This window comes from Lagopus muta, chromosome 11 (assembly GCF_023343835.1).
Source record: "Lagopus muta isolate bLagMut1 chromosome 11, bLagMut1 primary, whole genome shotgun sequence".
Lineage (NCBI taxonomy): Eukaryota > Metazoa > Chordata > Aves > Galliformes > Phasianidae > Lagopus > Lagopus muta.
In genome coordinates, this window is record NC_064443.1 from 6,304,468 (window position 1) to 6,328,273 (window position 23,806).

Sequence of the window (23,806 nt, forward strand, 5' to 3'; positions counted from 1 at the left end):
GTCACCACTGCAAAAATAGCCATACAATATATATCCGTAGCACTGGTTACAATAAACCCATGTCTGCAGTTTGGTAGAACCCTTAGCCATTTTCATTTTCTGACCTGCAGTTTAAAAGGAACACAAAGTCTCAAAGCAACACAGCTCCCTGTCACAGTGATGCTATTACACCAGGCAACTTGCCTGCAACGTGGCTCAGGTAACAGCAGCTGTAGTGCGCTCCATTGCTGAAGATGCTCATTCTGCTGGTCATCAGGTCAGCCATTATTTCTGCCTTCAGCTGATGCAAAGCAACCTCTGAGGAGATGCAGGTACTGGTCCTTGACAAGTGTGAGCAACAGCAGTGCCTGGGAGCTTTGTATTGGTACTCTGATGCACCTCAAAGACACCTGCTGGCTTTGGTAAGCAGCAGGAAAGGTTCCAGCTGACCAGCTCGTGTGCTGATTAGACACCAATGTGAATTTAAAGGGGAGCTCCAGAGAGCTGAAAATGTAATTAGAAAAATATACATTAAGAGACTCCTGAGCCAAAACACTGATCTATAATGCAGTGCCATTTATAAAGGCAACGTACCTTTTCCAACCAAAGAAGCTGGAACTGTAGACAGTAATTTTACATTCCTCTTTTTCTAGCAGTGAGCAGGAGACCCGTGTTTGGGCTGCTCTCTGCCCTCCCTCACACACCTCCATGTTGTCAGCCCTCCACCATTCACTGAGAGCCTTTCTGCAGCCAAAGACAACTGCCCTCACAGAAAACACTTCTCTGTGTTTGAAACACAGGGAAATACAGGAGGAAGGACAGGGAGAGATGTGCGCATACGGCTGCAAGCACGTGTGTGTATGGGCTCGCTTCCTGGGCACGGTTAAAAATTTTCCAAGTCTTTCTTTATGAAAAACTGCTACACTTATCTACGATTTTAACACCCCCATTTTCGAGAGCACAAAGCACCGCCTCAGGCTGATCCTTCTCACTCTTGTTTTCTTTCAGGGAATCATTTTCAGGTTTTGTGGACAGTTTAAGAGAAGCATTTTGTGCTGCTTGAATCAATAAGAGGAGAAGGAGTAGGGCTCTCTCCTAGTGCCAAAAGAGACTTCACGTCATTTCCCCGTGCACATATGACAAGATCGGTTTGGATTTCAAACTGCATAGAACAAACCTGCATTTACATGCATTTTTACATTAAGAAATGTGGAGTTACAAATAATTGGTTGGAATTAGATGTTAAGCTTACCGAAACGTGGCCCACAGATTAAATGACACCTGACTATAAAACCCCGTACACCAGCCAGAGAGCTCATCCATAGAGAGAAATGCATGAGTAACTTTTGCTGCTGAAGTTAGACTGGCATTTAGCTTTCTGAATTTAATATCTACATGAAAGTTCCATCAAGTCTCAGTCTTAGTACTTCAGTTGCTGGGGCTACACATGTGCATGAAAATAAAACAACTGATGGCTGCCATAGCTGCTCTGCCCTCTGACTGAAGAAGACACCCAGAAAATACTTCTTTTCAGAACTCAGAGCGCCGTTTGCACAAGCGACTGTGCACCAATACAGCTCCTCTTTGCCAAGCACACCACCAGGTCAGCCGCTCTTCAAATGAACGGGCAACTGCTCCTTTCTCCAGCAGCTGTTGTGCGCCGTCATTTGCAGAGCTCCACTGTTCCAGGAATGCAAAGCTTGCCATATCCATTCTAGCATCTACCTATCAAATCAAGAATCCACTTATCTGCACACCACATGCAAAGCCTGTGGACTGAAAGAACACACTGGAGATGTGCGATAAACAAACATGACTAAAGTACTGATAAATGCACGCAAACATGTTACAAATAAACCAAACAGCAGCAAAGCCCCAGGCCACATCGCTGAGTTTGTACAACAACCGCTGTACCAAAGTGTACAGAAATAACATTTCTACTACTGCTTGTGTTAGATTTGCTGTAATTGCATCTCCATTTATATCATTCAGTTCTAAATCTAAGGTAACAAACATAACTTGCATAGGTGTCATTATGCTAAGATCTCACTGGAACTACACAGCAGCATTTTGCTGGCTTCTCATTTCCATTCATTCGCACACTTTTGCATTCTTTCTACACAGCATTCCTGATAGCACATTGACATTACTGTTTTTCATGCTCTATTTTGCATGGCAAACGATCTGAGCCAACTGCAATGCCCACATGGGAAAATCCAACGATGAACCAATGGTATACCAAGGAGGGAAGAGGGAAAAGGAATGTTTTTCACTTTCCTATTTATGAAGAACCTATTATATTCAAGCTGTCAACAGTGCTAGTTAAGGATGTCATTTTGCACCAATTATTAACAGAAACCCCCAAATCACTCTTGACTCTTTCTGTTGTTCAGTCGCGTAACTTGCTCTCGTATCTGAACTTCATTAGCTTTCAGCATTTCAAAAATGTTTTCTTCTGAAGATTCATATCCAATTTCAAATGATTTAATTACGGATTGATCACGTTTTATTTCCATTCCAAGATGGTAAATTGGCTTCATATGCACACACAGACACCTGTGCTGCTCTCTGTACATCTTTCACATACAATTCCTTGCAGGTATGGCAGACTCGTCTCAAAAGTTATTAACTAGTTCAGCAGTATGAAACCGTTCTGCCCACCCATTGCTCTTCATTGCCTCATTGCTGAAGACACTCACCATGGAGGTGGTACATTTTCTCCTTGATATGGAGATAGGACAAATACCTCAGTCTGATAGATACTATATGCAGTAGAGAAAACAAAGCAAAACTGCACTTTCAGAAAGAAAACACGGTGGTCACAACTGTTTATTCAGAGCTGTAAGATATACAGGTTTCCTTAGTTCAGACATTAAGACAAATCACTGGGCTGACATGGAATGTAGCGGTGCCCTTTATGTCCACCATGAGTCATAAGGACCTGCTCCACCTGATGAAATTCAGCTGTGAATGTGCACACTTCATTGACTAACTGGTACTACTGGTCTCTTCTTGGTCTGCAAAGGCATTGATTTAACTTCTATTAAGTCGTATGACATAATAGGTTGGCGATGCTTTGATTTACAGAGAGAAACATGAGGCTCAGCATAATATGACAACAGGTGAAAGCAAAACAAGCTCTTTCCCAACAGCTATGTGTTCTATAAGTAGTAGAAAACAGGATTTTTCTCCCTCACAAGCATAGGTAAAAAACATAAACAAATACTACACTGAAAAAAAAACCAAAAACCCTAAAAAAAAAAAAGAGTCCTAACTAATGATGGATCTACTGGTGGTACTCAACTGACAGTAAATGTGACACGCTGTGCAAAGCCAGTCAAATCTACACACGCACTCAATAAGAACCACACTGAACACAGGGCTGGGTCTTAAAGCCCCTTTTCTCCCTCCCAACTTCAACAGAATCTCTATTTATGGAAACAGGGCCCACAGCACTGCTGTTGCATAAATTCCTTCTGTGCACTGCATTAATTTGTGTTTATCGTTGTTTATCAGCAATTTTAGAGCACATGTCTACTTAACTTATTAGCATGTGTCCCAGTAAATTACTCATTACTGCTTTCAGAAGAGTAACTCATCCAAAGGCGTTGCTTTGACAAAAACAGTCGCCTGTTAGGCACTGCAACAGTGCAAGCTCTCAGGGATTCGATAAGCAATTCCTAGAGAATTAATTTGCTATAAATCATCCTTACATTGTACTTCACAAAGCTGTTCTTTTCAGCTCTGCTTTGGGCTGAAATCTCAGAGGCTGACTCAGCACCACCCAGCATTGCTCCCCTGCCACCGAGCTGAGCTGGCGCTTCTCATGTGAGCAGCACTGCAGACGTGGCTGAAGCAATTGGGATTCCCATCTTCTGCTGAGGGAAAAGAGTTTCATGGCCATTTTAAGCCAGGAGCACGTGCAGCGGGATTTACACAGCTGGTTGGCATGCAGTGGTCTCACCAAAAGTCAGAAGTGATTTCTGGTCTTGTAGCTGTTCAGAAGCAAAGCAAAGCAATACCTAACACTTTCTAAAGTCACACATATCAAGTCCAGCTGACATTTAAACAAACTTCCAAAGGAAGATGTTGTCTGTAAGGTAGGTTTGGCCAAAGTAAAGCTTAAACCAAAGCAAACCAAAAGCAGCTGCAGATCAGAAGCTTCATGGTTCTGGGCAAGACACTTGGCATACCAAAAATTCCTTTGAATTTGTGGAAGGAAGAATTCATAAACAGTATCAGAACTTGATTTACCCAGGTGTTTTAACTGGAATAAGGAAGCAGCTGGATTTCTGGGGAACACACAGCAGCAGCCCCATCTGCCCATCACATCCCACTGCCACCAGTGCTTTGTTGGCTGGTTACCCCCATGGGAAGCTAAAGACAAGCTCAAAAGCGGCTGGTCTTATTCTGGCAGCAGAACTACACATATTTAAGATGCCTGTCCTACTCATCTTTTACGTGGATTTATGTCTCTTAAAGGCACAAAACATTTCAAAGGTTATAAAGCAAATCTGAAATCAAATTTAAGCAGTAGCATCCCAAGTAACACGCCTAAAACCATTCCCTCAAATTTCATATGATTCCAGTGGAAAATAAAGGTGATACTAATTTCTTTTCAAATTTACTTTCATGTAAGGAACATGTCAGTCACCACCAAATTTTAGTCAATTTTCAAATTACTCCCAGTGTGCTAAGGCCTGCTAACTTCACCTTTACGCAACTGATTTGTTCCAAACTAACATGGGAACCACTGAAGATTTCTTATTACTGCATTATTTTGAGCTGCAGAGGAGCAGAACAAGTAACAGGACCTGAGCTCTGCAGCAACACTCACTGTCATTAGCAACTGAATGACGGCCTTGAGATTGCACACTGTTGTGTGCGCTGCGTTACGCTGCTGCAAATTGCTGCTTGCTTCAACTGATTCCACTGTCTGCAAATTGACATTTACTGCATGCAATTTATGAAGCGGATTTCCAATTACCAAAGAACTGTAAAAAACGTAATGATGTTACATTTTGAGACACGGATTAAACATCTCCATAAACATGCCGAATTGTTCATACACCTGCAGTCCTGGTTCCTTCAGTCTACAATGCTTAGCGGGCGATACTGAACTCCAGTTACGTCTCTGCAAAGCCTTAGGTGAAACACTGTTTTCATTCCCATACATGTTCCTTGGCAAAATTAACGCTCTGTTTCACGTTATGCTTTAAAACTATCATTTAAAAGTTATATTGCATGTATCAAAATGCTACACTTACTGGAACTCGTATGTAGTAAGAACTGTTACCAATGGCATTCATTTGCAAAGCTACTTAAGCTGTTCTATGGGAAACAACACATTTTCTCTCCAGCCAGTTTTTAGGTCAGTTTACAAACCTAGCATAGAGTGTTAATATTGTTTCCCAGCTTGTGGCTTATGAGCACAAAATGCGAGCTCTGCTTCTCTTCTTCTTGAAAGGGAAAACTTTACCAAAGAGTGAAAGCTGCTGCTGCACGCAGGCTGCCTTTCCCCTTGGATATTCATTGCAGGATGGTTTGGCTGCACAGCAGCCTTCCTGTGTGCGCACACCCACCCTTGATAAAAGCACGTCCAGGCACAAGCACACATAGTGAGCATTAAGCCACCTATCACGCCTACCTCCCTCAGTCGTACCAAATTCACAGAACTCTGGGGAGTTTACGCACAGCAGCGACCCAAAAAGCTGCAGAACGCCAAGGTTTTCAACAAAGGCTCTGAGAAATACTCCAGCTTTTAGGGAGCCTTTGCAGAGCACTGCCACATTTGTGAGTAGGAAAGTCCCCATGAGTTAAATTCTGCTCTTCTGAGGATATGTTCCGCTCTCAGTAATCTCTGTGGGAACCAGACATGGACATCTGTGCATACAGCAGCCGCTCATGTTTAAATTTCTCTATTTCTGTTCCCTTGGAGGTTTGTGGCACAAGCAGGAGGCAGGACGGAGCTGCTCTCCCATCAGCAGGCATTTTGCCACCGACTTCCGTGGGAACACAAACTGGCCAGCACAGCTGAACCGCGCCTGATGTTGGCCGTGTTTTGCATTTAAAATAAATGGTTCTGCTTTGGGAAGAATTTCTTAGTTCCAAGAGTGCAACGAAACACAGAATTGAGAAAGAACGAAATGAAAGAAGCAGCAGACAGCTTCAGATTGTGACCAGCAGCAGTCAGATGGACTCTGAGAGCACAACCCCACCAAATTCGGTGTGAGTGCTGTTCAGAAGCACACTCCACAAACCATACTTGCTTGAATCAGCTTTTTGGTATAACATGATTCAGCTCTCCATGAAAATGCAGGAAAAAAAACATACTCAGAACAGCGATTGTATCAGCTCTGTCATATCAGGGAAAATGTCCCTGCTGCCACAGGCCCAGGTAATACACATCTCCTCTTCCTCCTGCCTCCAAGGGCTTCTGCTCTTGGTAGAAGCAAGCAGAGACATTTCCCACGTAACAGTGACAGGATGAGAGGGAATGGCCTCACTTTGTGCCTGGGAGGTCCAAGTTGGGCATTAGGAGAGACTTCTCCAAGAGAGTGGTCAGGCACTGGAATGGGCTGCCCAGGGAGCTACTGGAGTCATCATCCCTGGAGGTGTTCAAGACCTGTGGACATGTGGCACTGAGGGACATGGATCTAGAGTGGTCACAGGCATGGACTGATGGTTGGACTCAGGGATCTTTCCATCCAGCATCTCTGATTACACACAATATGCTGAATTGGCATTTCCAGCTGTCCTTTGTTTTTGATGCAGATACAGAAATAATTACAATTACTGCTTATTACAGCCCTTTGAGTAATTTTCCAACAGCGCCGAATTAATTTAATTTCAGCAACAGTAATATATTTTTTAAATGGAAAAAAAACTGTAGCAGTAGTACAAAAAGTGATATAAATTGTATATCAGAGTTAAGTAGTTGGAGGGTCAGGGAGCAGTTGGTGGCTATCTCGCAGATTAGTTGTACACACACACAGTGTAGTGGCTTTATTTGTATCTCTGGGCTGCTCCTTCTGCCACACTCCCTCCCCTTCCCTTTGCAAATCACAGCACTCCCGCAGTGGGAGGCTGCTCTGTGCAATAGCAGCAAGGAGCTGGGCCAAGCAGCCAGAGCCTGACCTCACAGAGCACTCCTGGGCACTGCCAGCACGGCGCACGCAGCTCCTGCTCCCAGTGCTGCAGGTGGCTGAGGCACGTTAGGAGCTGCCCTCATTCGTGAATGGAACACACCAGTGATAAACTCAGTGCAACGTGGGGATTTACACCATGTCCTCAAAGCTGTTCTGCACATGGCTTCTGCTGGATATTGCAGCCACCCTAACGGCACCAGTTTGCCTATCTACTCCTCAGGTGACATAGCTTGCAAACATCAAAAGTGAATCTGAAACAAGCATCTATCTATACCCACAGCACTCAACAAAGGCAATGCACCACATTCAGCCCAAAAAGCAAAAGAACGTGATCACTGCACATCACCTGAGGATGTGCTCACGTACTTTTCTCTCTGTTGCAGTGAGCCAGAGTAAAGTCGAGCTGGTAAGAAACCACTGAGCTATTTACGAAGTGAAAGCAGGTAATTTCCGCTGAGAAAAAGTGAAACTGAAAATAAAATTAAATTGAAAATGAAATTTAAAAAAAAAAAAAAAAAAAAAAAAAAGACAGTGATCAAATGACACTCCCCAAGCTTCTAAGAGAAGCATTCTAGAAACTGTAAGCTGTATGCAGATTTGTTGACTCAAACAGCACGTATACCAGGAGCGCAGTGCTCTGACACACACACACACACACAGTGGCAGCAGTTCGTTATTCCTCTGCTGTGCCATGTCACTGCCAAGCTGCAAGCCGCACAGCATGCCCAGGATACATGCTCTGCCTTAAAGAAACACTTTTCTTAACATACTAGATAGCAGGGAAAGAGGCCATGCAATTACAGGTTTGCCAGGCTTCCACCAGGGCACGATGTTACAAGGATCATCTGCAGACACTTGCTATGAGTGTGCCTGGCAGAAGGAGAGCAAAGAGAACGCTGCAGCAGTGGCTGCACAATTTGGGGTCAGAAGCAACCTGGCTAGCACTAAGGATGGCATTCAGCAAACACCGTGCTTTTATCCCACCTTCCTAACAAACTCCTGGCCCTGTTCTGACCGCAGCTGCCAGGAGAACTCTTATTCCTTTTCTCTTGCAATTATAAGCTATTCATTTTCTTCACTTTGTCAATTTTATATTTAAAATATTTATGAGGAGTACAAGGGATATTTTACCCAAAGAGTTCAAACCACTTGCTATGTTCTAATTACAAGTTACTGCATCCCATAGGTAAGATTGATCAGTATTATTGCCAGTTTGCTATCAGCTTGTTACCTATACACTCCATACCACACGTGTGAGAGTTAATCCAAACCCCAGCCACGTCAGCTGATGGACAGAAACTCAGAAGGAAACGAGGAGCAAAGCCAGGGAAAAAAATCTTGCAGCTCCATCTCCGTTTCCTCTGCCTTAATACCCATGTTTAACCAGTGTGTCTGAAAATATAAATGTCTTCAAACTGCCAACATACTTAGTGCACAGTTCTGACTCTCATAGCTTACACAGCAACTTTAAATCCAGGCTGTCTTTGTGCTCTGCAGTTCTCCCAGGCACAGAGATAGCTGCAGCACATTAGTGCAGGGCAGGCACAGTGGTGTCCCATTCCTGCAGACACCAAGGTCAGGCTGCACGCTCTGAGCACTCACGGAGCTGTGGGTGTCCCTGCTCAGTGCAGAGCAGTTGGACCAGATGGCCATTAGCAGCCCCTTCCAATCAAACAGTTCTGTGACTCTATGATTTCACTGCACATTCCAGCTAGAAGATCAATTGCGTTGCAGCAATGGGTGAAAGTGCTGTTCATGGAATGAACATCATACCAAGTCACCATACAGCCCTCCAATGACTGCATGTGGTCAGAGCAGAGCTGCCTGCTTAGCGCTGAGGACACCTCTTCCAGCAGGGCAGCTCCTCCAGCACGATGCTGGGTAATTGGTTCAATACTCATCCAAAGGGTGGCATGTCATTACCTGAATCCTTGTTACCAGCTTTGTCAACACTGAGCCTTTCCCCTGCATAGTGCTCAGCTTTTATTACTCAGTCCACAAGATCTTGTAGGCCTTATCTACAGCTACTATACAAGGAAAGGGCACATTTCAATGAAAATTTCTGTGTCATTAGGATGCCCTGGAGGCATTCAAAACCAGGCTGGATGTGGCTCCGGGCAGCCTGGTCTAGTGGTTGGCAGCCCTACCCACAGCAGGGGGGTCGACACCAGATGATCATTATGGTCCTTTTCAACCCAGGCCATTCTATGATTAGTAATCCAGGATAGCTTTCAATAATAATAATAATAAAGTGAGAGTAAAACTACAGGAGACTATAACTAACATCATAGGATGAAATGCAGCTGCGGATGTAAAAACCAACAACCATCAGTACCACTTCTGACACAGTTTATAGTATTCTAAGTACAATGTGAAGACAAAGTTGGTGCAGAAGGCATGGAACATCTGACAAAGAGATTCTGCAGAAGTTAAATGCATTCTTTCTCTTAATTCTTTGAAAACCCAGAGAATTACTCTCCAAATGAAGCAACTATTTCTACAATAAATGCTCAACAACTTTCTCAGCCAAACTCAGAAGAACAGATGTATCTTCTGATTAAAGAAGCACGGTGACTCTTAGCAGGAGGACATCAACGTGTTGATGAAAAGGGCTGACCGAGAAAGAGGGCTCAACACACAAAATAATAAGATATCGCATGTAGAAACAGAAACTAAGCGAACAGAATGGAAATCCCATAACTTTTTTGGTCAGAACTGAAACAATAAGTCACTAGAACAGCTCATTAATGAATTTGTTGGCTTTTCCTCATCATTAGACAGGTGAGGTTTCTTGATAAGAATACGTAAGTGTTCAGAACACCGTCTAGCAGCATTAACGTCTGTGAATCTAAAGGGTCTTCTAAGAACCAGTCTAAGCATTTCAAGATCACCTCATCCATCCATGCAGAAGTCCTGCACTCCATTGCAGGAAATGGCATTGCAATCTTTCTCAGATATTCTCCAGCACTCTCTGCCATCTGTACGACTTTCAATGTTAAAGCTTAACCGAGAGGTCGTGTATCCAGACCAGAAATCAGGCAAGTCTTTAGAGTGAGCAACCCCTACCCAGCAACTAAAATAGAGTACAAGCATTACTGTTTCATACACAAAAAGCAGACATGAATGAACGGAGATTGCTGAGAGATTGCCTATGGACTTCTTTTCTAGCTAGATTACACACAGTGGGGAAGCAGCATAAAGGTTCTTGGTCATTCTTGAGCCTGGCTGCTTTTGATGGTGCTTCTGTGACTTACATTTCTAAGGTGACGGTGGAAAAAGTACTTAACAGCCCTGCAAGTTTGCTATTCTCTCCATCACAGATGGACAGAGCTGTGACCCAGGAGACACTTCCATTGCACACACCCAGGCCACACAACAGCTGAAGGCTGAACCCTTTCACTTCAGCCTCCTGCCTGATCCATGGACCCCGGGGAGACGCTCAATACAGGGCATTAAACTTTGCTGTAGCTCTGGTCATTTGGTTGTATTCCTGAAAAACAATCAGTGGCTCTTTCATGTGTTCTCATGTTATTCTGTGCTCATCCAAGAAGGTAATGAAAAACGTTTGCATTCGTTTCTATCCGGATTGGAATGCTGAAGACTTTGAAGTACCTGTTGCTAGAAATTTACAATGAGACACTGATCTACACCAAGTTACTCATAATAAAGATCTGAGCTGAAAGGCTAAATCATAACCACATGGCCCACGTTTAATAAGTGTATTTTTATACACATGAACAATCATAAATGCATACTATAATCACACATACTACATGTGCAAACCCCATGAAAGCCAAAGACTTCATCCCATTGTCCAAACACAGTGCACAGTGTCATCGAGCCAAAGGAACACAGGAAGATTATGAGCATTATTATTTTTTAGTAATGATTATGTATCAAGTAGATTAAAAAAAAAAAAAATCACTATAATTTGCCTATATCTCAGCCAGCCTTTTCAGACTGGTGAATGGCACATATGAGATAGGAACATCATTCCTGCCAATTTTCACGTTTCTGCTCTTTACCACTGAGATGTTAAGGGCACAGAAAGGAGGCTGAAGAAGAAATCACAACTAATGATCTTTAGCTCAAATATTTCACTTTCTTCCCCACTTCTGTGCCAGATGAAAACTTTCAGGAAAAATGTTCTCCCTGAGAGCAAATGTACTGTATATACAGGAGGAACATGAAATGGAATCCATAGGCAACTCATTAAAAACAAAAGGGCAAGTGTAGCTGCAACTGCTCTCAGAGATCAGATGAATAATGGAAAATACAAAATGCAGAAGCACTTTTCATTTTCAAAATTCTGTGGTCCTTTTTCATGACAGAATATATTCCTGCTTAACTTTGTGCCTGACTCGATTACCTGCTAATAGTGGATAAAAGCGCTGGATGTGCTCATGTTAGAGAACTACACAGCTGCGTGAGCATATGGAGCTGACAGTGAAAGCCTCTGTTCTCCGCGCAGGACTGTGGGCCCATCGCTAAGCTGCAGCAGGAGGTGATCCCTCCCAGCGATCTGCCCTGGAGGCGGTGAGCAGGGCAACTCCCCTTCCCCACGGCAGGCATCCTTCCTCTCTTCAGCCTCTGACACCAACCCCATCAGATGCCTGCAGAAGCTCAGCAAGAAGGGGGTTTCACTCTCTGAGACCACGAGGAAATTACCTCCTCGCGTGCTGGATGCACTCCCCGGCTGGAATTCCAGCTATGGAGAAAACAAAATAGCAGAACAAGTGGGAACTCTTGCAGTTCGACCAGATTGCATCCTCAGTGAGCACGGACACCACCACTCATCTCTCTGTGACTTTCTGTCAAGAGCTACTTGGCCATTATGTGGAGGATAAACCTAAACTGCATCTCCCGTTATTATGACAATACCATCAAAAAGACAGGTGCAGCAGCAACTGCATTATAAATCCTATGTATTAATTAGCGTATCTGGAAAAAATACTGAGTACATTTGCATATTCAGATTGCACTGGACTAGCAGTTTAGGAAGTCTTGTTTTAAAGTACAATACTCACTGCTCTATGGCTGGTGTCGTTTCATGTCTGCAATATTTTTTATATATCTTGCAAGTAAGATGATACATAATTTACACAACATAGCAATTAACAGAGGAGAATCAAAGAATACAAGAAATCTGCTGAAAACCTTATTATTTCTATATACTCTATCTGAAAGGTATTTGGATGCAATGAGCAGCAAGATCACATCTCAAAATAGATGGTGCACGATGCCCTAAAATAGCTCATGCACAGCCTTATTGTTTTCAAATAAAAACCTGGAAAGGAATTATTATTTATATCACTCAGCAAGTCTAGGAGTTTCTAATACACAGACACACATGGCTGTGCTCCCTGCCGCGGGCTGAGCAGAGAAAATGGCTACTGTGAGAAATCCAGCTCGCTCCAGAGTTTGCTCACTGCACCACCCCAAAGCGAGACCCCAGCGCCTCTATCACATATCACAGCCCTGCTTAATGAAACGCCCTGGGAAAGCACTAGCTATTTTATATACAGAACTTACGGCAAGCAGGGCAACCAGCCCTACCAACCAGAAGGTCAGTGCCATGCAGACGATGAGTTTTGTTCACTGGAAGTACGCTGTAACAAAAATGCAATACTACTCGTCGGGTTTTACATTTGCCGTGACAGAAGTGGAATGCCTGTGAGAGCTACGAAGTTTTGTTAATGAAGCTTAGAGCAGGAAGAAAGGTGCCTTGCTTGTGAAAGTGAAAGCACAGCGCACTGCTCGGCATGGGCACGAATCACAGCCGTCCCGCCAACGCTGCAGCCCAACAACGTAACGCAAACCCACGAGGGCAGAGCGAAGCCAGCTTTGCACTGCTCCAGGCACCGAGTGTTTGCTCAGCCCTTGTGCAATCACACAGCTGTACAAACCGTACCCAGGCTGCAGCCTGTGCGGCCGTACACAGCACAGCTAACCAGGCTGTAAAAACGCCATTAGTTTTCGCTGTGGATACGCTATCAGAGAACTGAAGGGAACACATCCTCGGCTAACCCTGCTTCCTGAATCTTACCCCTGCGAGCACAACAAGGAGCCACGTCGCTCTTCTGGAGCCTTCCTCCTGAGCTGCAGGGCCACCGCAGGCAGCCGGCCTGCAGGACGCAGCCGGGCACCTGTAACTGCAGGCACCCAAACAACAGGAGGCTGCATCCACTGGAAAAAGCACGTTGATTGGAAAGGGGAAAATATGCTACGGTAATATTAACAACAATTGGGTCTAGAGAGGCCTATAACGCATCTGGAACATATTTTCTCCTCGCCATTTTTTCCTCCATTCGTAGCTATACCGCCGCAATCACTTTTTCAAGATATTTTTATCCATTCCCTTCATTACAGAGCTATTTAGCAATAAGGAAAGCGCGGCGGGTTGGTTAATCAAGCCCCAGTTTTCTCGCAGAACTGATCTTTTGTTGCCTGAGAAACAACATCGCTTTCACTTTCCTGGTAACAGCACAGCACCTGCGGAGGGTGCAGCCCTGCTTCTGCTGGCCTGAGCTCAGCACAGCCCAGCCAAAGGCCTGTGCTGCTGGGGAGCACTCGTTCATTTATATATACTCATTTTATCATGAGTTCAAAACTTCACATTCCATACTCACAACTCATATATATATAAATACAAAAAAAAAATCTTTTTCTTGGCTTTTTTCTAAGGGAAACAAACCTCACTACAGTGGCTGCATGGACAGTTCATCCAGAACAATCAGCATGGTCTATGGGGTCCATAAAAACACTTTGCAACAAACTTTTTCTTTTTTTTTCCTGGAATGGATCATCCATAAGGAACCACATTCCAGGGTTGGTGTTCATCCAGCTTCTTCACAATGCCTGCTCTGGTCTCCAGCAGACTGTAAAGTTGACAAACTCTTCAGGAAAACCTGAAATAACACTAAACTAATAATTTACTTCCTTGTCCTATCTGAACTCTCAGTATGAAACACAATCTTCTCTGCACAATCGACAATTAACCTCAGTAACTCCCTCCATTGTGACAGTACTTTGGGAAACCGAATGGTACTTCTAGGATCACCTAAAAGTTAGGATTATCCCATCTTTAAGTATATTTATGTTCAGATTCGACCACAGCTGGTGATGCAGCCATGTAAAAGAGAGGACCCAGACACTGCCAGGCAAAGACAGACCTATTTTAAGAAAAAGACAAGGCTGAATGTTCCAGTAGAAGAGCTGCATCTTCCCCATACGCAGTTTTCAGTTTTGCAATGTAATAACAAGTGTATTTCTTAATCCAGATGGAGTTCATTTCGTGCATCAAGATTCTACAGCTAAAAATCATCCTAACCCTATGTTGCTATAGGAATTGGAATAGCAACTTCTAGTTAGCTAAACATTTTATAATAGCACTAAGATATCACTGCAGCTATAACAATGGCTATAAGTTTGCAAGTTTAAATACAGGAAAATAAATATGAAAATAAAGTCATAGAATTATTAAGGTTGGAAAAGGCCTTCAAGATCATCCAGTCCAACTCTCCACCTACCACCACTATTTCCCCAACTAAAGCACGCCTCTCGGCACAACATCTGAACGTTCCTTTAACTCCTCCACCACCTCCCTGGGCAGCCCTTTCCAGAGCCTGACCACTCTTTGGAGAAGAAATTTTGCCTAACATCCAACCTGAATCTTCTCTGGGTCATTTTATTTAAATATTGTATGATCCTCCTACATCAAAAAGAGCAGATACAGGTATTATAAGTACCGGTAACAAAACAACCATTTCAGAGAAATAAATGGTTCACCTCCTTCCACCTACGTGAAAGAATAACCCAGAACAGATTTCTAGTGGAACAAACTTGAGCAAAAGGACTCACCTTGCCTTGAGTTCTGCAAACTCCAGTCACAGGTGACCTGAGTAGTTGGAAGCCTGCTATTAAGTGTAACTACATCCACCTGTTAAGATTTTGCATCCACAGACTGTCAGCAAAACTAGCACAGCTGCTCCCAGCTGCAGCAATGATGCACAGGGAAAGAGGGTATCTCTGAAAGGGGCAGCTCCTAAACCCTATGCAGCTTCATAGATGCTAACCACCACCACCATCCAGAAGCAGACAAGGTGGTGCTGCTCACAAGGCATGCTCTGACAAATGATTCTGCCATGTCAATTCAGTGACCACAGCTACCAGAGGCCATTGTGTACATACAGGCTGTAGGATTTCCATGTGACCTTGGTGGCACCTTCCTTGGGTTCCCACTTTTCAGTCTCATGAAAGTTGAGGAATCCAGCATGGTAACTGCAACAGGGCAACCTGGGAGTGCTGTGCTACAGAACTGTCCTGCCAGCTTAGGTGCAGCGGAGGAAAGGCAACAGCAGGACCAGCACAACTCCTGAGGAGCACGAGAATCAGGATCTCAAAGCATCCCAGCTCTACGAATCTCTGTGGCAAAGGTTCTGTCCTTACAAACAGTGGTGTCCAACAGCCCCGCTCTGCTGTCCACAGAGGCATTTCTTTTCCTTTTGTCTCTAAGACCGTCCCTGTCCTCTCCAGGGCTGGAAGCACAGAGATGACTGAAAGTCGGTTTAATAAGAAGGCACAAAGCAGTGCTCTGCGAACACGCCGGTGGCTGCACAGTTCAGTACGCCTCATAAACAGCGGCTGGGGGCCCTGATGATGGGTAACATATGGAGCTGTAACAAAAGGCCTCTGAAAGCTTTGCAGAGAAAGGAACAGAGCCAATGATGACCTTTCTTCTTAGAGCTCAGCAACACCCCGTGCACAAAACCAATACGGACGCCTTTGTCCAGCAGAAAAAACCTACCTGCCACGTACATCAATTCGACCCAATATGCTATTGCAGTGACTCTGCTGCATGCAGGCCTAGCTCCAGAGCAGTGACCAGAAAAAGGAGGGAAGCCTCTGATATAGCACTTTCTCCTGCCGCACAAAAGTTCAGATACAGCAGTGGGCAACCGCTCGGAAGCATGTGAGGATTAAGTGGGGATCTATAAAGAAAGTTCTAATGCTGCTTCACATGAGAAATCCTGTCTGCAGATCACAGAAGTTCCCATGATGAGTGAGACCTGAATGCCCCGAGAGCCCGGCTCGTCCCTCCCAGCCCTCCTTCAGGACACATCGCAGAGCGGTCGCTTCCAACCACAGTCGATGGCACATCAGCATCAGGCTGGGAAGCGCTTGTCAGTCATGTGGTGATGGCTCAGCTCTGCTTCCAGCTTCTAAATGGCACTGAGCAAGTTTAACTTACTTTTAATATTTTAGTAATACGAGTTTACCGTCAGATTCGTTGAAGTGCCACAAAGATGTTACCCAGCATTAGGGGACCACACCTGACACGTGAACAGAACCTGGAAAAACATGTACTGAAATATCTGGAAGCTACGGTCAGGGAGGAAGCATGAAAACCCCTGATCTGCTTCTACAGAACCGAGACAGGAATGGCATTTTTTTTTCTGAAATGTGCTCTGTGTATGTTGAAAAGAGAAAGAAATCGTTTCTAAATGGGCAAGCCTCTTTAAGAGTGCAGAGCTTTGCATGCTCGGTCACTTTTGTTGCAGTGCAGCAACTATACAGGCATTAACACCAACAGTGCTTTGAGCACCTAGGAACGAGACAGGACAACTCTCCACGACCAAATCCCGGTGTATATTTTTCACAGCTGATGATTTATTGTCTCATACAACATCGAGCAAATCAAACAGGGACAGATACAGGTGGTTCCTTACTCCATCAGCCACCTCCTTTCTCCAACACGGTTATCTGAGGTTCCCTCGGAGTGCGGTCTCCTCAGTTTTGCTCACTATGAAACCCACCTCTGGGGCGCTACTTTGGGGCTGAGCAAAGGCCCTGTGCCCCCTCCGTCGGTCAGCTCCCCTGACACAGAGCCCGGCACCTCCCCTCGGACACGCGGGAGATGCAGTCGCGGCGCTGTCCTGCTCGGGTACAGCCAGCATCGCTTCCAGCACACATCGCACAGCCACGCTTGGCGCTCCTTCCCCGCGTCCTTAACCAACTTCCCCGTCTCTCGCAGAGGAGGAAGGAAAAAAAAAAAAAGAAGGAAAAAAACCCCAACAACCCCAAACGCTCCAACGCTCCCGAAGTTCAGTTCCACACAGCATTAACTCAAGTACGCCCGCTCTGCCATTGTCTCCCGCACGGCAGCCGCCCGCGCTCGCTTTCCATGACAAAGCTTCAGGGCGAAATGAATCGAGGGCCGAAGTCCGCCTTTGTCCGCCCTAAACAAACTCTCCCGCGTCCCCCCTTCGTCTCCCCCGGCGGCGGCGGGGCGGGGGGCAGCGCCGGGAGCCGCAGGGAGCCCCTCCTTCCTTCCTTCCTTCCCTCCTTCCCTCCCCGTGAGGCGGGGGCCGTACCGCGCGGGGCGGGCTCGCTGCTGCCGGGGCTTCCCCGCACGGCCGCCGCCGCCGCCGCCCCGCCTCAGGGCCGGCGCTCTCCCGCCCCGCCCGCCCCCGCGGCTCCCGGCACGGAGGGGCTTCCCCTCGCCCTGCGGAGCCGCCGCGGCCCCGCGCTTCCCCCTCCGCCCGTTCCGCGCCCCGCCCAGTCGCCCCGCCAAGGGTTAAGCCGCAGGGCCGGCCCGGCGATGGCAGCCCTGTCAGACGGGAAACACCCGGCTGCCCCAACAGGGCCGTGGAGCGCGGCGGCGGGGTTTGTGTGTGTGTGTGTGGGGGGGGGTGCGGGGACCGAGATCCCCGCGCGGGCGAGGCGAGGCGCGCCCGGCCCGGAGCCGCGGGCGTGGAACGCGCTGACAGCGCGGCCGAACCCCGCCGCCTCCCCGGGACGCGGCTCCACGCCGCCCGAGCCCTCAGCCCGCCGCCCTGGGTCCGTAACCGAGAGGACGAGGCGGAAGGTGCGGGACGCGGCCCGACCCGACCGCTCCCGGCCGGCGGAGCGGCCCCGTAGCCGGGCTGAGGCGGCCGGCGGCACGGTCCGCGCTCCGCTCCGCGCACCCCGCGGCGCCCGCCCCGAGGAAAGAAGCACAATGCCCCCCCCGGCCCGATGACACCGGAGCCCCGGGGAGGAAGGGGGATGGGGGGGGGGGGCTTTGTGCGGGGAATCGAAGGAAAATTTACAAAACAAAACAAAAAAATACAACGCGGAGAGAGAGAGAGAGAGACGGGGGCAGAGTGGCTCCTCCTCCTCCTCTCCAAAAAGGCCTGTTGGAAAACTGCACACGGCGGTGGCTCCAACGGCACCATCGCCGCGCTCTGCCCTGGAGAGAAAAGGAGGCGAAAGGCACCGAGCGAGAGGGGGGGGACCGCGGCGAAAGGGGGGAAAAGGCCCGATCTCTTTGTGTTACCTGCCGTGAAACCAGTCCTTGCAGGCATCGCATTCAATCATGAAGCGGGTTACGTCGTAGGGCAGCCTACAGATGCAATAGACGGGCACCGTCGCCATGTTAGCTCCCTTCAAAACAACACCGGACTCGCGGAGAGGCGAGCGGGGCTGGCGGCGGCTCCTGCCGCTCGGTAGCTTTGGCGGCTGCTCCTTCCGAAACGCGAGCGAATTTGCGATGTCGAGAGACGGAGCGGGGAGGGGGGGAAGGGGGGAGAAAAGAAGGGGAAAAAAAAAAAAATCAGATAATGCAATTACGGCTCCTCAAGGGCGAGCGAGCAATGTCAGAAAAATAAGAAAGGGCTTCGCAAAGTTTGGCTGCATGGTTCCTCCGGCTCCGCGAGCGCCGACCGGACCGGGGCTTTTTTGTTGTTGTTGTTGTTAAATGATTATTATTCAAAATGTTTGGCGAAATGCATTATATTGCATGCCCCCTGGTGACAGTACAGTACCGAGGCTTTTCATAAACACTCCGAAATGTAGCCCTTTCCTTGTAATGTCCTTACGTCAGCTTGCAACATTGCAATATTTCCTCTGCCGGGGCTGGGGCTGGGGCGGGCGGCGGAGGAGGGGGAGGCGAAGCGAGGCGAGGCGGCAGCGCGCGGCCGGGAGGAAGCCGCGGTGAGTCGGGCTGCGCGCCGCGGGGCTCCGCGCCCGGGGGGGCCGCGCGGTTTTGCGCCTCGCTACCGCGGGGACTCGGGAAAGAAAGTGGCCTGGGCGCGGCGGGGCGGGGCGGGGAGCGCCGCGGGACGGGGCACGGAGCGCAGGGAGCGCTGAGCGAGCCGCTGCTCCGCGTATGTGAGTGTGTTTGTGTGCATCTGTGTGCCCCGGCAGCGCGCGAACTGCGCGGCAGGCGCAGCAATCCGCGGCTGCGGGTACCGCGCTGTGCTGAGAGCGGGAGTGCGACCCGGAGGGGTGGAGGGCCTCGGAACACAACCTGAGTGCGTGTTGGTTACTATTAAAAAAAAAAAAAAAGTCATTTGTTTGTTGGAGTTATATTGTAGGTTTGGAAGGCACCCACCGCTTCCATCAGGGCCAGCCCCATCGCTGTCGCATGCTGGGCTCCTACCCCGGAGCTGCAGGTAAAAGCCCTGCGCCTAGCGAGCACCAGCCCAGAGCCATGGGCTGTGGGGTACGTGCCGAGAGTCGCCTGCACCACTACTCCTGTCAGCTGCAAAAGCCCAACTCCACGGTGCTTCCTCCTCTTAGATGAGTGAGCAGTGGTGGCGAAGGCAAAAGAGGAACCCTTGAGTTTGAGCTGAGATTGAGAACGCAGAACTTCTCTCCCTCCCTTTGCTAAGACCTCCCTCTGGGTGGTTTTGGAAGGCATGCTTCAGGGTGTTCTGCTGGGACACACGTCCTGAGCATCTTCAACAGCTGCTGACACTTGTCCCTTCCAAGTATGAGAACGCCATGTAAAGTAGTCACAAAGTGTCACAGCTGATGTGCAAGTGCTAGTTACGACTGATTTGGTGTCTTGAATCCATCTCATTTTCAGAGGGAGGATAATATCTATCTGTCTTAGAGCAAAAAGAGAAAAAACGGGCGTTTCTTGGTGGTTTTTCAGCAGTCTGCCAAATCCAAAATCACCCTGTAGTGGACAAAGGAAATTCAAGGGCCCAAATAACTTTAGGTTTTGCAGTGTCAAGAGACAGAGCAGAGATGGAGGGAGGGGGAAAAAAATCAGATAAAGCAATGTCAGAAGAATAAGAGAGGGCTTCCCAAAGTTTGGCTGCATGGTTCACTGGGCTCTAAGAGAGAAAAAGCCACTGTTGATACAGGCAGAACCTATCTAGGCTGACTGAAGAGAGACAGTCAAAACTGCTCGCCTTGCCCCTTGGATTCCTGTGCCACAGAAGTGACTTTCAGGCAGTGCTCATGCAGAGCTACGTGTGAACTAGTGCAGGGAATGGCATTCCTGGGCCCACCACGAGTGTTTACCAGTGAAACTGAATTTCTGGCATAGCTCAAGGTGTGGTAACACAGGACTGAGATTATAGGCCTACATCATGACTCAGTTGTTTTGAACGACATCTTGAGATACACACAGTGTCTGTTTTCCTCAGTGCTGAGCGGCAAAAGTATATACCTGCGAAAAAAAACAGACCCCATTTCAGCCTGAATTGAACTATTGAGATTTTAATTGCTCAGTGTTTCAACCCGGAAAGCAGAAGTCGAGGGTGGAACTTGGGCTCACATCGCACCAGGGGAGGTTCAGGTTGGATATTAGGAAAAACGCTGAAAGAGTGGCTGGGTGCTGGAATGGGCTGTGTCACCTGGGTGCTGGAATGGGCTGTGTCACCTGGGTGCTGGAATGGACTGTGTCACCCGGAGGTGCTCGAGAAACATGGAGATGTGGCACTGAGGGACGTGGTTAGAGAGCTAGTGAGCTGCTGGTAGGTGGGTGGTTGGACTGGATGATCATAGACACCTTTTCCAACCGTAATGATCCTATGAGTCTATGATAATGCAGGATGAGGAGACGAGGCCCAGACAACTGCTGCATGGGCTGTGAGCTTTATTGTCCTCTCCTCACTGCCACACCTGTTAGAACCTCTCAGCTTTGCAGGAGAGGTTTAAACGCATTCACTGATTTTCATAGAGGCACATGCTCTTGCAGTGGCGGTCTGGGCTGCCATTTCTTCAGCTTTCCAGATGTTCTTATCATTTTGAAGCGTTTGTCCTATCTATTTCCTCTACAGCAAGTGCTACATAAGCTTATTTTACTTATGGTGCTCTGTAGCTATAGACACATTGTCCCCAGAGTTATTTCCATGCTAGTGCAGAGAAGTAAATCAAGTTTTTTGGTTTTTGTTTTTTTTTTCCCTTCAACCATATCTGCTCTTTAAATAAATGTTCACAAAGAAGCTGTCCATGAAACCAACCTTGAAACAACAGGGATCACTGGGCTTCAGCAAGAGAGGAGCTTGTGGTGACTGCATACCTCTCTTCCAGAGTTCCCCATCTGATACCACATCTTAAAACATTGATTGCTTAGATCTCACAGAACGCTGTACTGTGCTATCTTGGCTTCTGAACCAAAGTAAGGAAGGAAGAATTGAAGTTGTAAAAGAGGGCTGGGTTAAAAGGCCCTTTCATATAGCAAATTAGCTTAAAGATTTAGTTAAAGAATGGACTTCGTAACAGTTAACACAGATTGCATTTATCACTCCATACCTGTGCTTTCCCACTTAAACGCTCTTCTTTTGCTTCATTTCAGCACACAATCTCATGTTACACAGAACCTTGACACGAGGGAGCAACTTTATTGGACATCAGCATCATTCTGACGACAACACTGTCTTCAGCACAGGTCACCAGAGTCTGGCAGGGTACATGAAACCCAAACGCCCATCCTACCAGAGGCCAATAAAAACTTACCAGTTTCTCTTATAAGATTTTAAAGTCTCAGATGCATTTCTTGGAGGATAAAACTCCAATCGTTTGGGAAGTCCCTCACAGTCCGTCCTCTCCTGCCCTGCTTCCCAGTACTGCTGTGCTGCAGCGGGAAGCGAGCAGGGATTCCTCCTCGCTGCCCAGCATGAACCCCCAGACACGGCCAGCGGGAGCCTGGGAAGGGCAGCAGGAGCGGGGTGTAAAGCAGCAGGATGGCTGCCACGTTTTGCTAAGCGACAGGAGCGAGCGGTTTGGTGAGAGCAGTGTTTGCATTGAACGCAGTCCTGACGTTCGGAGCCCAGGAGGCATCGTGCCAGCTATGCCTTCTGGCTCCTCACACACCTCACAGCAAACTGAACCTCCAGGAGGATACTTTCATACAGAGTAAGTGAACGCAGAGCCCAGGAGCACACCATGCCAGCCCATGGAGCCTCACGGAGAGGCCTCGTAGCTCAGCTCCGCTTTGTCTCGTGCTGTGGGAGCAGGCCTGTTACCGGCCCCGAGCCGGGCTGCGGCCGTCATTTGCTGCATCTGGGTTACGCACAACGGAACGCCCCAGCATTTGGGAAGCGTTTCAGTAGAGGCCCGGTTGTGCTCGGCAGCCCTCTGCAGGCAGGCGGGGCGGCGGGAGCTCCGGCACTGCTTGGCACTCGCAGACGAAAGCACACAGCTCGGTGCTCCCGCACAGCCATCCCTCCTTCCTGCACCCACAGCTGCTGCCTGCTTCCCAGCGCCTGCCTACAGCGGGCTTCTCTTCTCCTGGAAGCAGCCAGCACGGTTGGGCACTACGCAGAAGCCTTCTGAAAGTGATGCTGGTCACAGTTGCTCAGGTGTCACGGCAAGCGTGCAGCCTCATGCAGAACATCCATCGATGCATTTAAACCGTTTGTGAACAAGATTTCACGACACTGCAGTCGGGCTCCTATTCTGTTATCACTCAAAGCACGCTGCTGTGTGAGAGCTGCCTTTGGCCTCCATCCATTGCAGTACCATGGCCCAAGGAAGGGCTGTGTTGAAGACTTGAAGCTCCTTCTGCAGTTCAGAGTTCTTTCACCTGGGCTTACAAGGAGCATGACACAACTAATCCTGAACGGTAACGCAGAGCATTCTGAGCTAATACAGCTCCTGAAGGCAGCAAGGAGCTCGTTTGTTACCACTAAACCAGAAGTTTGCAAAGAGAAAGTTTTAGAATGTTTGTCAGTTTTTTCTTTGTTTCAATTTGCTGAGAGCGTGTGGTAAAGCAGAAGGTAGCACCTAAATAAATTGATCTGGATGAAGGAGTTTGATCTGGATGAGAGGATTGAGTGCATCCTCAATAAGTTGGCAGATGACACCAAGTTGGCGGAACTGCCGATCTGCCTGAGGGCAGGAAAGCCCCACAGAGCGACCTGGACAGACTGGATTGCTGGGTTGGGGCCAATGGGATGAAGTCCAGTAAGAACAAGTGCTGGGTCCTGCACTTTGGCCACAACCCCAGGCAATGCTACAGGCTTGGGGCAGAATGGCTGGAAGATTGACCCGGCAGTGGGCTCTCAGTGCATCGGGGCCAGTTCCCTCCCTCCTTGTCAGGCAATGGGAGCTGAGAGGAAAGGCCTCAGCTGCTCCGGAGAGCTGTGCCATAGGCTGGGTCAGGTAGAGCAGTATGGTGCAGCTTCAGCACAGTGCTCTGTCACAGGACCCTGACACCAATACAGCCCTGCCTTCAGAATGGACAGGAAAATACTGTCTGCATGGAAGCCGGCAGATCTGATAATCACTGTCTTTATTCGTATGGGATTCCACTCTGGAAATAGCAAGGCTCACTTCTTATAGACAGGATGGTGTGTGTAAGGAATAACAAACCATCCACTCTTTGGACCTGTCCCAGGAGCTGCGTGCACAGGGTGCGTGGCACGGAGCTGTATTCATCCTTCACACTGTGCTCCAAGACT

At 47.8% G+C, this 23,806-nt stretch overlaps 1 protein-coding gene and 2 long non-coding RNA genes across 5 annotated transcripts in view; 1 reads left to right on the plus strand and 2 right to left on the minus strand.

Annotated features, from left to right (window-relative positions):
* PHF2 (PHD finger protein 2) overlaps positions 1-19,088 on the minus strand; it is an 81,925-nt gene extending 62,837 nt beyond the window's left edge. Inside the window, exons 1-2 of one of the 2 annotated variants that reach the window (XM_048957311.1) lie at positions 18,986-19,088; positions 18,445-18,632 (exon numbers count right to left, since the gene is read on the minus strand). In XM_048957311.1, coding sequence (XP_048813268.1) covers positions 18,445-18,632; positions 18,986-19,000 — 203 coding nt within the window. In that variant the 5' untranslated portion in view covers positions 19,001-19,088. The remainder of the gene's footprint in view (positions 1-18,444; positions 18,633-18,985) is intronic. The other variant, XM_048957312.1, reaches the window with a different exon arrangement.
* Positions 11,035-14,966, minus strand: LOC125698657 (uncharacterized). Its single transcript, XR_007379246.1, has 2 exons — positions 12,660-14,966; positions 11,035-11,835 (listed from the first exon to the last, which is right to left on the minus strand). It is a non-coding gene; the product is annotated as an uncharacterized LOC125698657 (long non-coding RNA).
* LOC125698656 (uncharacterized) lies at positions 19,029-23,391 on the plus strand. 2 transcript variants are annotated; one of them, XR_007379245.1, is made up of 3 exons: positions 19,029-19,100; positions 19,473-19,561; positions 21,700-23,391. It is a non-coding gene; the product is annotated as an uncharacterized LOC125698656 (long non-coding RNA). The 2 variants fall into 2 exon arrangements; XR_007379244.1 differs by having other exon boundaries at positions 19,033-19,100; positions 19,484-19,561.
* Positions 23,392-23,806: the final 415 nt, after the last annotated feature.